Source organism: Bos grunniens, chromosome 17 (assembly GCF_055505025.1).
Source record: "Bos grunniens cultivar Pamir isolate PY7600 chromosome 17, Bosgru_T2T1.0, whole genome shotgun sequence".
NCBI classification, from domain to species: Eukaryota; Metazoa; Chordata; class Mammalia; order Artiodactyla; family Bovidae; genus Bos; species Bos grunniens.
In genome coordinates, this window is record NC_141181.1 from 69,110,810 (window position 1) to 69,121,826 (window position 11,017).

General features: G+C 64.5%; 1 protein-coding gene across 1 annotated transcript; it reads left to right on the top strand.

Moving 5' to 3' along the window:
- The first annotated feature begins 685 nt into the window (after window positions 1-685).
- On the top strand, window positions 686-10,136 carry CABP7 (calcium binding protein 7). Its single transcript, XM_086348632.1, has 5 exons — window positions 686-872; window positions 7,932-8,075; window positions 9,127-9,239; window positions 9,519-9,672; window positions 9,864-10,136. Exons 1-5 carry the CDS (start codon window positions 764-766, stop codon window positions 9,989-9,991), a joined length of 648 nt encoding a protein of 215 aa, XP_086204758.1. The 5' UTR covers window positions 686-763; the 3' UTR covers window positions 9,992-10,136.
- The last annotated feature ends 881 nt before the right edge of the window (window positions 10,137-11,017 follow it).

Below are 11,017 nucleotides of genomic sequence, written 5' to 3' on the forward strand. Positions count from 1 at the left end.
CAGGTATCTGGTCCTCGACTCCCTGCTGTCTGTTCGAGGCGGGTGGGGGCCAGCCAAGGGGCTGGAAGGAAGGGCCCCACCCCCACCCCACCCCACCCCACCCCACCCCACCCCACCCCATCTTAATTTAATCCGGGTGGCTGCGGACTTGGTTTGTATGGGGGTGGGGGTGGGCGAGTGAGCCTCTGTAGGGAGAAAGAGGAGCCCGGGCCAAAGGGGAGAAAGAACCCCCGGCCGGCTCGGGCGGCCACGCAGGGGCCGGCGGCGGGAAGGGGCGGGCGGGGTGGGGGGAAGCGCGGAGGGGGCGGGCGAGCGGCGGGCGGGGGAGGCGGGGAGCGCAGCCAGCGCGACACGGAGCGAGCGAGCGAGCGAGCAGGGGAGGCGGCGAGAGCCGGAGCGGCGGGCCGGGCGGCCGCGCCGGCGAGCGGACGAGCGGGCGGCCAGCAGCGCGCAGCGCGGAGCGCGCGGGGCACCGAGGAGCGGGAGCGGCGGGCGCAGCGCGCAGCGGCCCGAGCGGAGAGGCCCGAGCGGCGCCGCCCCCGCGGCCCCTGCGGGGCCCCGGCCGGGAGCCCGACGAGGGAGGGGGCGGCATGGACCGGCGGCCCGGGGCGCGGGGGCGCTAGGCCCCCGGAGGGGCGCCCCCCGCCTCGCCGCCCTCCGCAGCCGCGCGCCGCGCCCGCTCCAGCCGCCCCCCGGGCCGCCGCCGGCCCATGAGCCCCGACCTCAAAGTTTGCGGCGGGCGGGCGGGCGCGGAGCCTTCAAGATGCCGTTCCACCCGGTGACGGCGGCGTTGATGTACCGGGGCATCTACACCGTCCCCAACCTGCTGTCGGAGCAGCGCCCCGTGGACATCCCCGAGGACGAGCTGGAAGGTGAGTGCCCCGCCGGGACCCCCGCCGGCCTCCTACCTGTGCGCCCAGGTGAAACGCGGTCTTAAGGGCGCGGGGGCTGGGGGGCTGTCTGCGGGTGCCGCCTGCCAGGTGGGTGCTCCAGCGAACAGCTGCGCGGGGAGGCCGGACCCGGTCGCACCCCTGCGCGCCGCGGTTGGGGGTCGCGAAGCGGAGGGCCGGCCCAGCCTCAGCCGCGTGGTCCCCCGCGCTGCGGAAACTTGCCGGGCCCCGCAGCGGGGTCACGGGGCCGCGCAGTCCGCGGTGACGGTGCGGCAACGTGGCGGGTTGGGTTAGGGGTCTGAGCTGCGCACCCCCCGACCAGCGCCGGCCCCCGGAGCACCCGCATCCTGATCCCCTCGGCGGCGCCCGCCCGCGGCTCTGCACTCGCATTGACATTCCGCTCGTGTCGCTTTTAAAATCCAATCTGCTCGGGCAGCCAGAGAAGGGGAGCGGGCGCTTGCCCTGCTCCCACCGGCTGCCGGGCTGCCCCCAGCCCCTGTTGCAGGGCCCGTAGCCCTTTCCCCACAGCCCTGCGGAGACCCCCAGCCCCGAGCGCCGGGAAGGCGGCCGGGGAGGTGGTGGCGACAACAAGTGGCCAGACTGGGCAGCTTGGTCGCGATAACCAAGCCTGATAGGGAAAGGCAGAGGGGGCGCGACCTGATCTTTTTCCCAAGTGCCTCCACCTCTGGACATGAATGCGGACCTTGGGCAACAGGCTGGGCAGGATCAGAGCAGATGGTAGAGCCTGGGGTACTCAGACTGAGGATTCTGGGCAGCAGTGAGACCCCTGGGGCCTGCAGCTCTTTCCCTACAGGACCGGGGTCAGGGGCTCAGGTTTCCCCTCCCCCCAGACCTCCTGGGGGCCCTTGGCAGTGGAGTGAGGGGCTGTGGGCTGATGGGGGTCTCGGCCCCATGGATCTGCTTATCTGCTGTTGCGGGAGGGCCTGCGATCACCCAGAGGCTGGGCCTCTCTTCAGGTACCTTAGGGCCAAGGGTCTCTGAGATCTGGGGCTCAACAGGGCCTTTGCGGGGTACAGCTGAGACACCAGTGCAGTCAGGGGTGACGGTGGGAACACAAGCCACGGAGAGAGGTCCAGCCGCACCCCCAAGCCTTGGAGGGATCAGATCTTGAGGGAGTCAGAGGGGATCGGGGGGGAAGATCAAGGGGAGAAGGCGCCCCCACGCCAAGCCCGCACTGCACCACCGTTAGCCACCTGCTTCTCACCACGTCCCCCCGAAAGCCGCCAGAGGTTGGGAGAGCCGTGGAAATGGGGTCTGGTGTCTGACGCGGGCAGGGCAGGTTTATGGGTACCACTACTGGGTCTCTGGCCTTGAACTCCAAAGCCCAAGTCCATGCCCTGTCTGCGCCAAAGCCCAGGAACCAGAGTTTCATCCAGGGCCTGGGAAAACGAGGGGGTCCAGTGAGGGGCAAGAGGGCAGGGGTGGGGCATTGGCCGTCCCTGCCCTAACACTGTCTGCTCCTGCCCCGGGCACTCTAAACCTCTTACAGTCCCCCCTCCACAGGCCCTCATCCATCCCTTCCTCCTGGCCAATCGGGCAGGGGTACACTTTGTCTCCCCTGCACCCCAGGCAGCTTTCATCTCATTCTCTCCTCTTGCTCTCAGCATCCCACCATGCCCCTGGCAGCCTTGCTGGGGCCTCACTGGCTCCTCTTCCCCTGATCTCCCAGCCCTGGAGTACAGACCCCAAGGAAGGGGAGAGGTGGGAGGAGACTGGGATGCAGGGGTGAGCAGGGCACAGGGCGGGCAGTGCAGGGGCAAGGAGCCCGCAGGCTCCCCTTGGACCGCATGGCGGACATGCTGGCAGGAGCCCAGGAGTGTTAGTCACCAGCCACACCAAACGCACTGCCTGCTTCTTGCCCGTCCCCTTCTCCCAGGCCCTGTGGAGCAGGGGCCCCTAGCACAGGGGACATCTGAAGGGCAGGGCTCTCCCTGGGGGGGTAGGCAGATGATGCCTGTAGATGCTTGGCGGTCCCCTCCCGTCTGGGACAGCATGTGGGCAGCCAAGGATAGAACAGGAAGTCCTCTGTGATCGACCCCCTTCTCGGCTGCAGGCAGTCTGGAAGCCCTCCTCCGAGGAGACCAGGTCTCTGCAGGCCCCAGTGGTCCCTGGATGCCAAGGGCTGGGTGGGAAGGGTGACCATCCATGGCACAGAGTCCCCCTCTGCCCCGTCCACCTCCCCAGTGGCCCGTCAGCGCTCCTGTCCCACCCAGGTCCTTGGTTGGGGGACGCCCGTCAGTGGGCGAGCCACGTGTGCCGAGGACAGCGATCCCAGCAGCTTGGGATGAGACACTGCAGACAGTACATGCCTGCCTGCAGAGATCCAGGGGGCGGTTAGGACGAGGGAGGGAGGTGGAGAGCGCTGGCTTAAGGTGGAGGACTTCCTAGCCAAGCGAGGAGGGGTTTGAATCTCTGCTCCTTGATCTACGGAGTGACCTCGGGCAACCACTTGCTTTTTGCCTCGGTTTCTCCATCTGTAAAAAGGGGTTGGCCTTGCCCCTCCCCAGGGCCGCAAGTGACAGAGGACGTGATGGAAGTGCTTAGCACAGGGCCTGGCACAGGGCTCAGTGGGGGCTCGGAGACCAGGGCAGCAGTGGGGGGGTTAAGGAGCGAGGAGAGGGAATCGGGGAAGGCCCACGAGGAAGCAACACGCGGTAGGTGGGGGACTGGGCCAGAAAGGCAGGCTCGGGGAAGGGGTGGGTGGAAAGGGCCTTGAAGGTCTGTGGAGGCACGTGGGGACCCCTGGATGGGTAGACGTGGCTGGGCAGAGCTGGCCTGGGTCCCTGGCCCTCCTCGAGCAGAGGACAGAATCCCCCAGATTCTCCCTGAGATGCACACTGCACGGCCCCCCACCTGCCGGGCCTGTGGCTGACCCCAGTGGCATCGACAGACTTGAGCAGCTGAGGTTGGGAGCTGGGGAACGGCAGGCCCTCACCCAGCCCTCCCTCAGAGAGAGGAGGAGGCAGACAGACGGACAGGCGGACAGACAAGCAGACAGGCAGGCAGACAGCCACTAGGGCAAGGGTCTGGGCTTGGCACTTGACCTGCTCAGACAGACAGTGGAGTCTGCACTGCGTGGCCAAACGGGGCATTCTGGGTACAGAGGGGTCCCCTTTCCTGCCCCTCTTTCCCGCAAGCCAAGCAGCCACCTCCGTGCAAGCCAGAAACTCAGGGAGGCCAAAATGCTGGGGCGCAGGGCCAATGCCGCGGAGAGGAGCCGTCACCGCAGAGGACACCTTCTGCCCCCTGAAAGTGACCTCCAGCCCACACACCCCTTCTCTGGACTCCGGCTCCCATCGGGCTGGTTGGGGACTCAGGCCCAGACGCAGCTCCCCAGGCCAGGGGAGGGATTGAGGGCAGAGGCTGGAGGCAGCAGGAAGGGACCCGTGTCGGCCTGGAAACTCAGAGGCCCTGCCAGCCCTTGCCCGGGTCAGGCGTCCCCATGCCAAGATGGAGCGCAGCAGTCTTCCCCCGGCCTCCTGGGCGGGAACAGAGCAAGGCTTTCGGGGAAACGCGCCCAGCTGGGCTGTGTCGATGGCAGCAGCAGCAACAGGCAAGCTGTGACGCCCACCCAGCTCCGGGGCCCCCAGCAGAGTCCAAGTCTCTGGGATGGGGCAAGTCACACTCTCAGCTCACAGATAAGTCTGTGGAGGTTCAGAGAGGAAGGTGCCGTGTCCAGGTCTCTTGGCAGCTGAGCGGCGAGGCCAGACTCCAAGCCCTGGGCCTCTAGGTCCTAGTACCAGCAAACAGGAAGGGTGGCCTGGTGTCCGAAGCGCCCTGAGACCTCTCTTCTCCTTCCTGCTCTGCCAGAACATCTGGGATGTTCTGATTTATAGCATCCTGCTATAATTTCTTATTTGTTCATTTCTGTAGCCCCACTGTACAGGTGAGCAAACACCCACCCGAGGGCACCTGGCCAGGACGTGGGAGATCTGGGATCTGACCCAAGTCTGCGTGACTTGGTGCTGATTCTCTGGCTGAGAAGGTGATCCCTGAACTTGGCCTTGGAGAATCAGCAGGGGCCGGGTCGTGGCTCTGAGCAAGGCCGAGGACACAGAGCAAGACTGTGTGAGGCGGGCGTGCCAGGGAGGAGAGGCTAAGGGGACACGTGGAAGGGGAGGTGGCAGTGTTTGGATTGATCCAGTGGTCTTGGGAGGTTCTTCCTGCCTGAGAAAGGGACGCCTCTGGGACTGTCGCCTGCCTACGTACCCCAGGATTCACCTGCCCTCCACTGCCCCTGGTGTGTATCTTCTCATGACTTTTAGGAGGTCAGGGGCTCCGACGGAAGCAGCCCTGTGCTCTCGGGGGGCTCACCTAGCCCCTGTCGGGGTGGGAGAGACAGCCTGGCCCCCAGCTCATTGCAGGGGAGCGAGCCAGCATCCACTGTACCACCATTGTGCTGAGGCTGCAGTTTTGCCATCCCACCCTGGGACCTTCCAGCTGAGGACCCAGAAAGACGGGGTCCCTTCCTTGGGTTCCCGCTTCCCTCAAACCAGCCCCTGACCTGGGCGTCTGAGGATGGTTCGTCTGAGGGTGATCCCCCTCTTCTGTGGTGGCCCCTGAGGTGAGGGGGTCTTTAGGGGCTGCACGAGAGGACAAGCAGCACCCCAGCCACCCCCCGCCTCTGGCTAACACTTGCCCTTACTAGGATCATTTGTAAACTAAGAGTAACTGGGTTCTGAGAGGTGGCCCCCCACCACATGGACCGTGAGCTTCTGTTCAGCTCCTCTGTGTGCTCCAGATGTAGGAGGGGGGTCCCTGCATCAGTCATTCATTTAACCATTTATTAGCAAATGGCTTGGTTTGGATGACTGCACCGTTCCAGTCACGGGACACAGCAGTGAACAAGACCCACCCGTCCCTGCTCTCATGGCATCTCATAGTTCACAATCCAGCGTGGTCAGGAAGGAATCCTCCGGGGAAGGGGTCTGTGGGAGCCAGAGGAGGGCCAGAGTCAGCTGCGGGGGGGCAGGCAGGAAGGGAGGTGATGACGTCCATCCTTGCTGGGAACCAGGGATGTATCCGAGTTCGCTATGGAGAGGGGAAGAGCGTTGCAGGCAAAAGGAGCCTCCCGTTCAGAGGCCTGCAGGGGGAGCAGCCCTGGCACCCACCTGGACTGAAAGGGCCCCTGGGGCTGGAGTTCAGGATACATAAAGTGGGCAGAGCCTGTGGCTAGGTCAGGAGGCCAACAGAGCCAGCGAAAACCTACCTGTGTGTGTGTGTGGTCAGGAGGCCAATAGAGCCAGCCAAAAACCTGTGCGTGTGTGTGTGTGTGTGTGTGTGTAGGGTCAGGCACACGATGCCTGGCTGCAATGCCAGTGTCTTCCTCTCTTACCCAGGACTCCCAGGGGACTGGAACCCCCGCAGCAGCTCTGGAACTGCTGGTCCTCTGCTAACACTGCTCTGGAGGTGGGGGGCTCGTGACCTTCTCGATGGCCCAGGGAAACTCTAGATGGGCATTGGCCTGGAGTTCCCCGAGTCCAGGGTTTACAGGAGCCCTTGGCCTGGCCCAGCTCTCCCTTCCAAGCTGCTCCTCTGGCCAAGTGGCCACTGGTTAGGAGACTGGTTTCTCAGGCCCTACCTAGGATTGGGGAGGGGGTGGCAGTCCAGAGTCAGAGGGTCTGGGGGCCTAGGCAGCTCAGGTGAGGCCTGTGGACACTGTCCTGGCCTGCATGGCAACTGGAACCTTCAGGCCTTGGGTGTGGATGCCAGGTGGGATGAACCTGATGAAGTTTGGGGCTTTGGCCGCAGCCGCCTTGCTGTGTGGCTTGGGACACGTGGCCACCCTCTCTGGGCTCTAGTGGGTCCAGCAGAATCAGGGACTGACCCCCAGGTGCAGGATCCCACGGTAAGTCTCAGGGGCTCACAGACCCCCACACTGGCCACCTAGCCTCCTAGACCTCACTTTCCAGGTATGCAGTACGCCTCTCTTTCCAAATACACTTGTACACGTGAGCTCCCCTCCACCTGCAAACTGAACGAGGAGACCCCCGGGAACCTGAGCCAAGGGGGTGAGAGTGGACGGACAGACCCTCCCCACAACGGGAGGTGCTCTGTAGGACCCTTCTGGGGCTGAGTAACAATGGCGGGACAGCACGCCCAGCGACAGAGGTGGAAGGCTGAACGGGGAGAGTTTAGAACCCTTCAACCCTCAACCGTGGTATCTTTGGTAACACCTCACACCACGACTGCCCATTTTACTGTGGGTAAGACTGAGGCTGGTCCAAGGTCACTCGAGTTTCTGGTTCTCAGGCTTCCAGCCCCCTGCCTTGCTCTCCACCCCTGAGTCACCCAGGTTCCTCAGGGCTGTCTCCCTCTCCATACGATGTGGTGGTCGGGGGGAGTGACCCCCACAACTCAGCTGGCCTGGGCCTGCGGAGGCGCCTCCATCCATCCTGTCTTCCCCCAAATGTCGGGCTCCCGGAGGCAGTCTGTGCCCAGCTGTTAGCCCGGAGCTGCGGCTGCCTCTCGCGGCCGCCATTAACGAGTGCTGGCCGGTGTTAATGAGCTGAGCCTGGGGAGGAAGTGTGATGGGGATGGTGGGGGGAGGATGGGAGGAGCGGGGGGGCGGGAGCGGGGAGGATGGGAGGAGCGGGGGTGGGCGGGAAGCCTTCGGCAGCTCACGGAGGACCGGCTCCCCGCCCAAGTCTTCCCCTGCACAGCGGGCTCCGTGGTGCCGGCCACACGGGGTCGTTGTGAGCACGCCTGGAGAGGCTGTAGGGGCCTGGCACGCCGAGCCCAAGACCCCAGGGCAGTCTCATCACTGCCGCCACCCGGCTCCACTGCTGCGAGCTTGGCCTGCCCCGAGCTCCAGGGAGGCAGCGTTGTAGTGGACTCTTGGGCCACCCGCTGGCTGTCTCTGACCAGAACTTCGGGGTCCCCAGAGGGTGGTGAGGGTCAGGGGTGGCGGGCACAGTCTCTATCCTGAGCTCAGGTGGTGGGGTCTGGGATTCCGGGGGCCTGAGGAAGGGGCTGTTGGGGACAGGGGTGAGGTCCTGACCGGTTCTGCCCCTCCCCCAGAGATCCGAGAGGCTTTCAAAGTCTTCGACCGTGATGGCAATGGCTTCATCTCCAAGCAGGAGCTGGGCACAGCCATGCGCTCCCTGGGCTACATGCCCAACGAGGTGGAGCTGGAGGTCATCATCCAGAGGCTGGACATGGACGGTGAGCTGCGCCCCTGCCTGTTCCCTCACCCCTCACCTGCAGCGGGGCTGGGGAGCCGAGTGTGGACCCTGAGCCTCCAGGGATCCGGTCACTCTCACCACTCCGGGTCAGCCCCAAGCCCATGGCAGTTTGCAGCCGGGTCTGGCCCCACTCCTCAGCTGCACAAGTGAGGTCAGACAGAGTGTGACAGCCCCAGCTATACCCAAGAAGTTGGAGGCTCTACCTCTGTATTCCAAGGATTTTTCTCTTTTTGGCCGTGCTGTAGCTTGTGGGATCTTAGTTCCCCAACCGGGGGTTCAACCCGTCCCCCCTGCAGCGGAAGCAAGGAGTCCTAACCACTGGGAAGTCCCCAAGAAAACTTTAAAGTACAGAAAAGTAAGAATGTATCTACTAAATGGGCTTCCAGAATCCCCCTACAAGGCAGGAGATGGGGGTTCGATCCCTGGGTTAGGAAGATCCCCTGGAGAAGGGAATAGTAATCCACTCTGGTACTCTTGCCTGTGAAATCCCAGAGGAGCCTGGTGGGCTACAGTCCATGGGACTGCAAAGAGTGGGATACAACTGAGTGAGTAAACAACAATATATTAATACGAAATATTCCAGTTTCCATCACAAAAAAAAAAAAAAAAATCATTAGTTGTATTTGCCATCTGGCTTTCAATGAAGGAAAAACTCGTAAGCACCAGGAAGGCCCAGTCCTCTCCTCCCAGTCTTCTCTGGCCCCTCCCACATCCCCTCTCCACAGGGACAGCATCCTGAGCTTCACTTCCTGTGTGTGGTGGGGAGGATGTTTGGCCCTACACCCGCTCCGGGCAGCAGGGTTCGGGGTGAAACCTGTCTCCTACGGGCGAGGCCACTCAGGGCCCGCCTGCTGCACCCCCCCCACACACACACACACACCTGTCAGGTGGGGCCTCTGCACACTCGGGGGCTTCAGTGTCAGCCCAGAGCCTGGCACGTGAGGCTCCGAGGACGGGACTTCCTGGGTCCCCTATTGGCCCGTGGCGCCCAGGTGCAGCCTCCCAGCTGACTAGAACTGTGCCCACTCCAGGTGACGGCCAAGTGGACTTTGAGGAGTTTGTGACCCTCCTGGGACCCAAGCTTTCCACTTCAGGGATCCCAGAGAAGTTCCACGGCACTGACTTTGACACCGTCTTCTGGAAGGTACGTCCTGGCTGACTGGAGGGCTGTACTGGGGCCACTGAAGGGTCGGGCCCGCGCTTCAAAGTGGGGGCGATGACACCTCCAAGCTTCTGTCTGCTGGGCCAAGGGCTTCCCTAGGGAGGCCACTGTTGGTCGAGGACTCAAGGAGAGGGGTGAGTGGTTCCCAGCCCTCCGGGACCTAGAGGCTCGTCGCTGGTTTGTGTGGCCGCAGGGGCCGGGTGGGGACGGTTGGTGGTGGTGGCCGTGGCCAGAGCACCGTGTCTCCCCCCACCACCCAAGTGTGACATGCAGAAGCTGACCGTGGACGAGCTAAAGCGGCTGCTCTATGACACCTTCTGTGAGCACCTGTCCATGAAGGACATCGAGAACATCATCATGACGGAGGAGGAGAGCCACCTGGGCACGGCGGAGGAGTGCCCCGTGGACGTGGAGAGTGAGTGACCCCCCGGGATCCCACGGGCGGGGCAGGGGAGGAACCCTGGGTTGGGGGGAGCGCTGGGGGGCCTTGTCTGCCCCAGAGCCCACGTCTCCACGCGCCTGGTGCGGGAGTGCAGGCAGCCCCTGAGTCCCTCGTTTGGCTGTCCCTTCTGTCTCTCTGCTGCTCTCCGGTGGTGGCGGCCGCAGCCTGCTCCAACCAGCAGATCCGCCAGACGTGCGTGCGGAAGAGCCTCATCTGCGCCTTCGCCATCGCCTTCATCATTAGCGTCATGCTCATCGCGGCCAACCAGGTGCTGCGCAGCGGCATGAAGTAGGCGCCTGGTGCGCAGGGCCGCGGGCCACTCCGCACCGGCCGCCCCACAACCCTCCCCCTCCGCTGCCCCCTGGGCCACCGCGTGTACTTCAGGCCCTTGCATGGAGCCGTGGCCCCAGCCGTGGAGGGCCCGGCCCCGCCTGCACCCTGCGTGCCCCACCCTGGCCTGTTGTACCATAGCACCAACTCTTCCCGCTGTCCGGGGCGGTGGGGGGCTCCTGGGACATTGAAAGGAGGAAATCTGTGCAGGGCCCGGTAGCTGCTGGGGTCCCGGAGGCAGGAGGAGGCACCGTGTGCCCAGCGCCGCATAGCCAGACCCAGCCTGGTCCCTGAGGGGTGCCCAGGGCCGTGCAGAGGGTAGGCGGCCTCCTCCTGGAGTGGGACCAGACTGGGGTCTCCCGCGGTCCCTGGCACAGCCTGAGGAAGCCCCGCCCTCTGCTGAGTCCCTCCCTCTGACCTTCCCTAGACTCAAACCAGCCTTCGTCCTCACACTAGAGAATCAGCCCATTTCAAAGAGGAGTCTGAGGTCCAGAGGGCTCCCAGAATTGGCCTCAGCTCCCCCCAGCAATAGTGATTTTCAGGAAGGGCAGAAGCTCAAGGAAGATGGAGCCGGTAGCCACCCCACCCATTGGGCGCCCCCACCAGAGGCCCAGTGACCAGGGGGGCTCATTGCCCGCCAGCACCCAGCACAGCATCTTGACCTGGAGTGCAGGCCTGGGCCGTGGACCAACCGGGCCGCCTGTGTGGTCTCCCTACCCATCAGGGGGCTGGCTCCTCCAGGGTGGAAGCCCCCCCACCCCCATGTCGGTGCTGGTGCTGGGACGCTTAGCCAGGCCGCTCTCCCAGCCCAGGGCCCGCCCTCTGGGGGTAGCCCACTTCTCCACACCATCCAGGCCAGAGACCCGGCTCTGCACGCAGCCCGAGCTGAGCCACCTGTGCTCTGCGCTGGCAGACGTGGGGGCCGGGCCGGCAGACCCGGTCCTCAGCTCTCCTCCCCAGATGCGGAGCCACGCCTGGCCTGGACTGG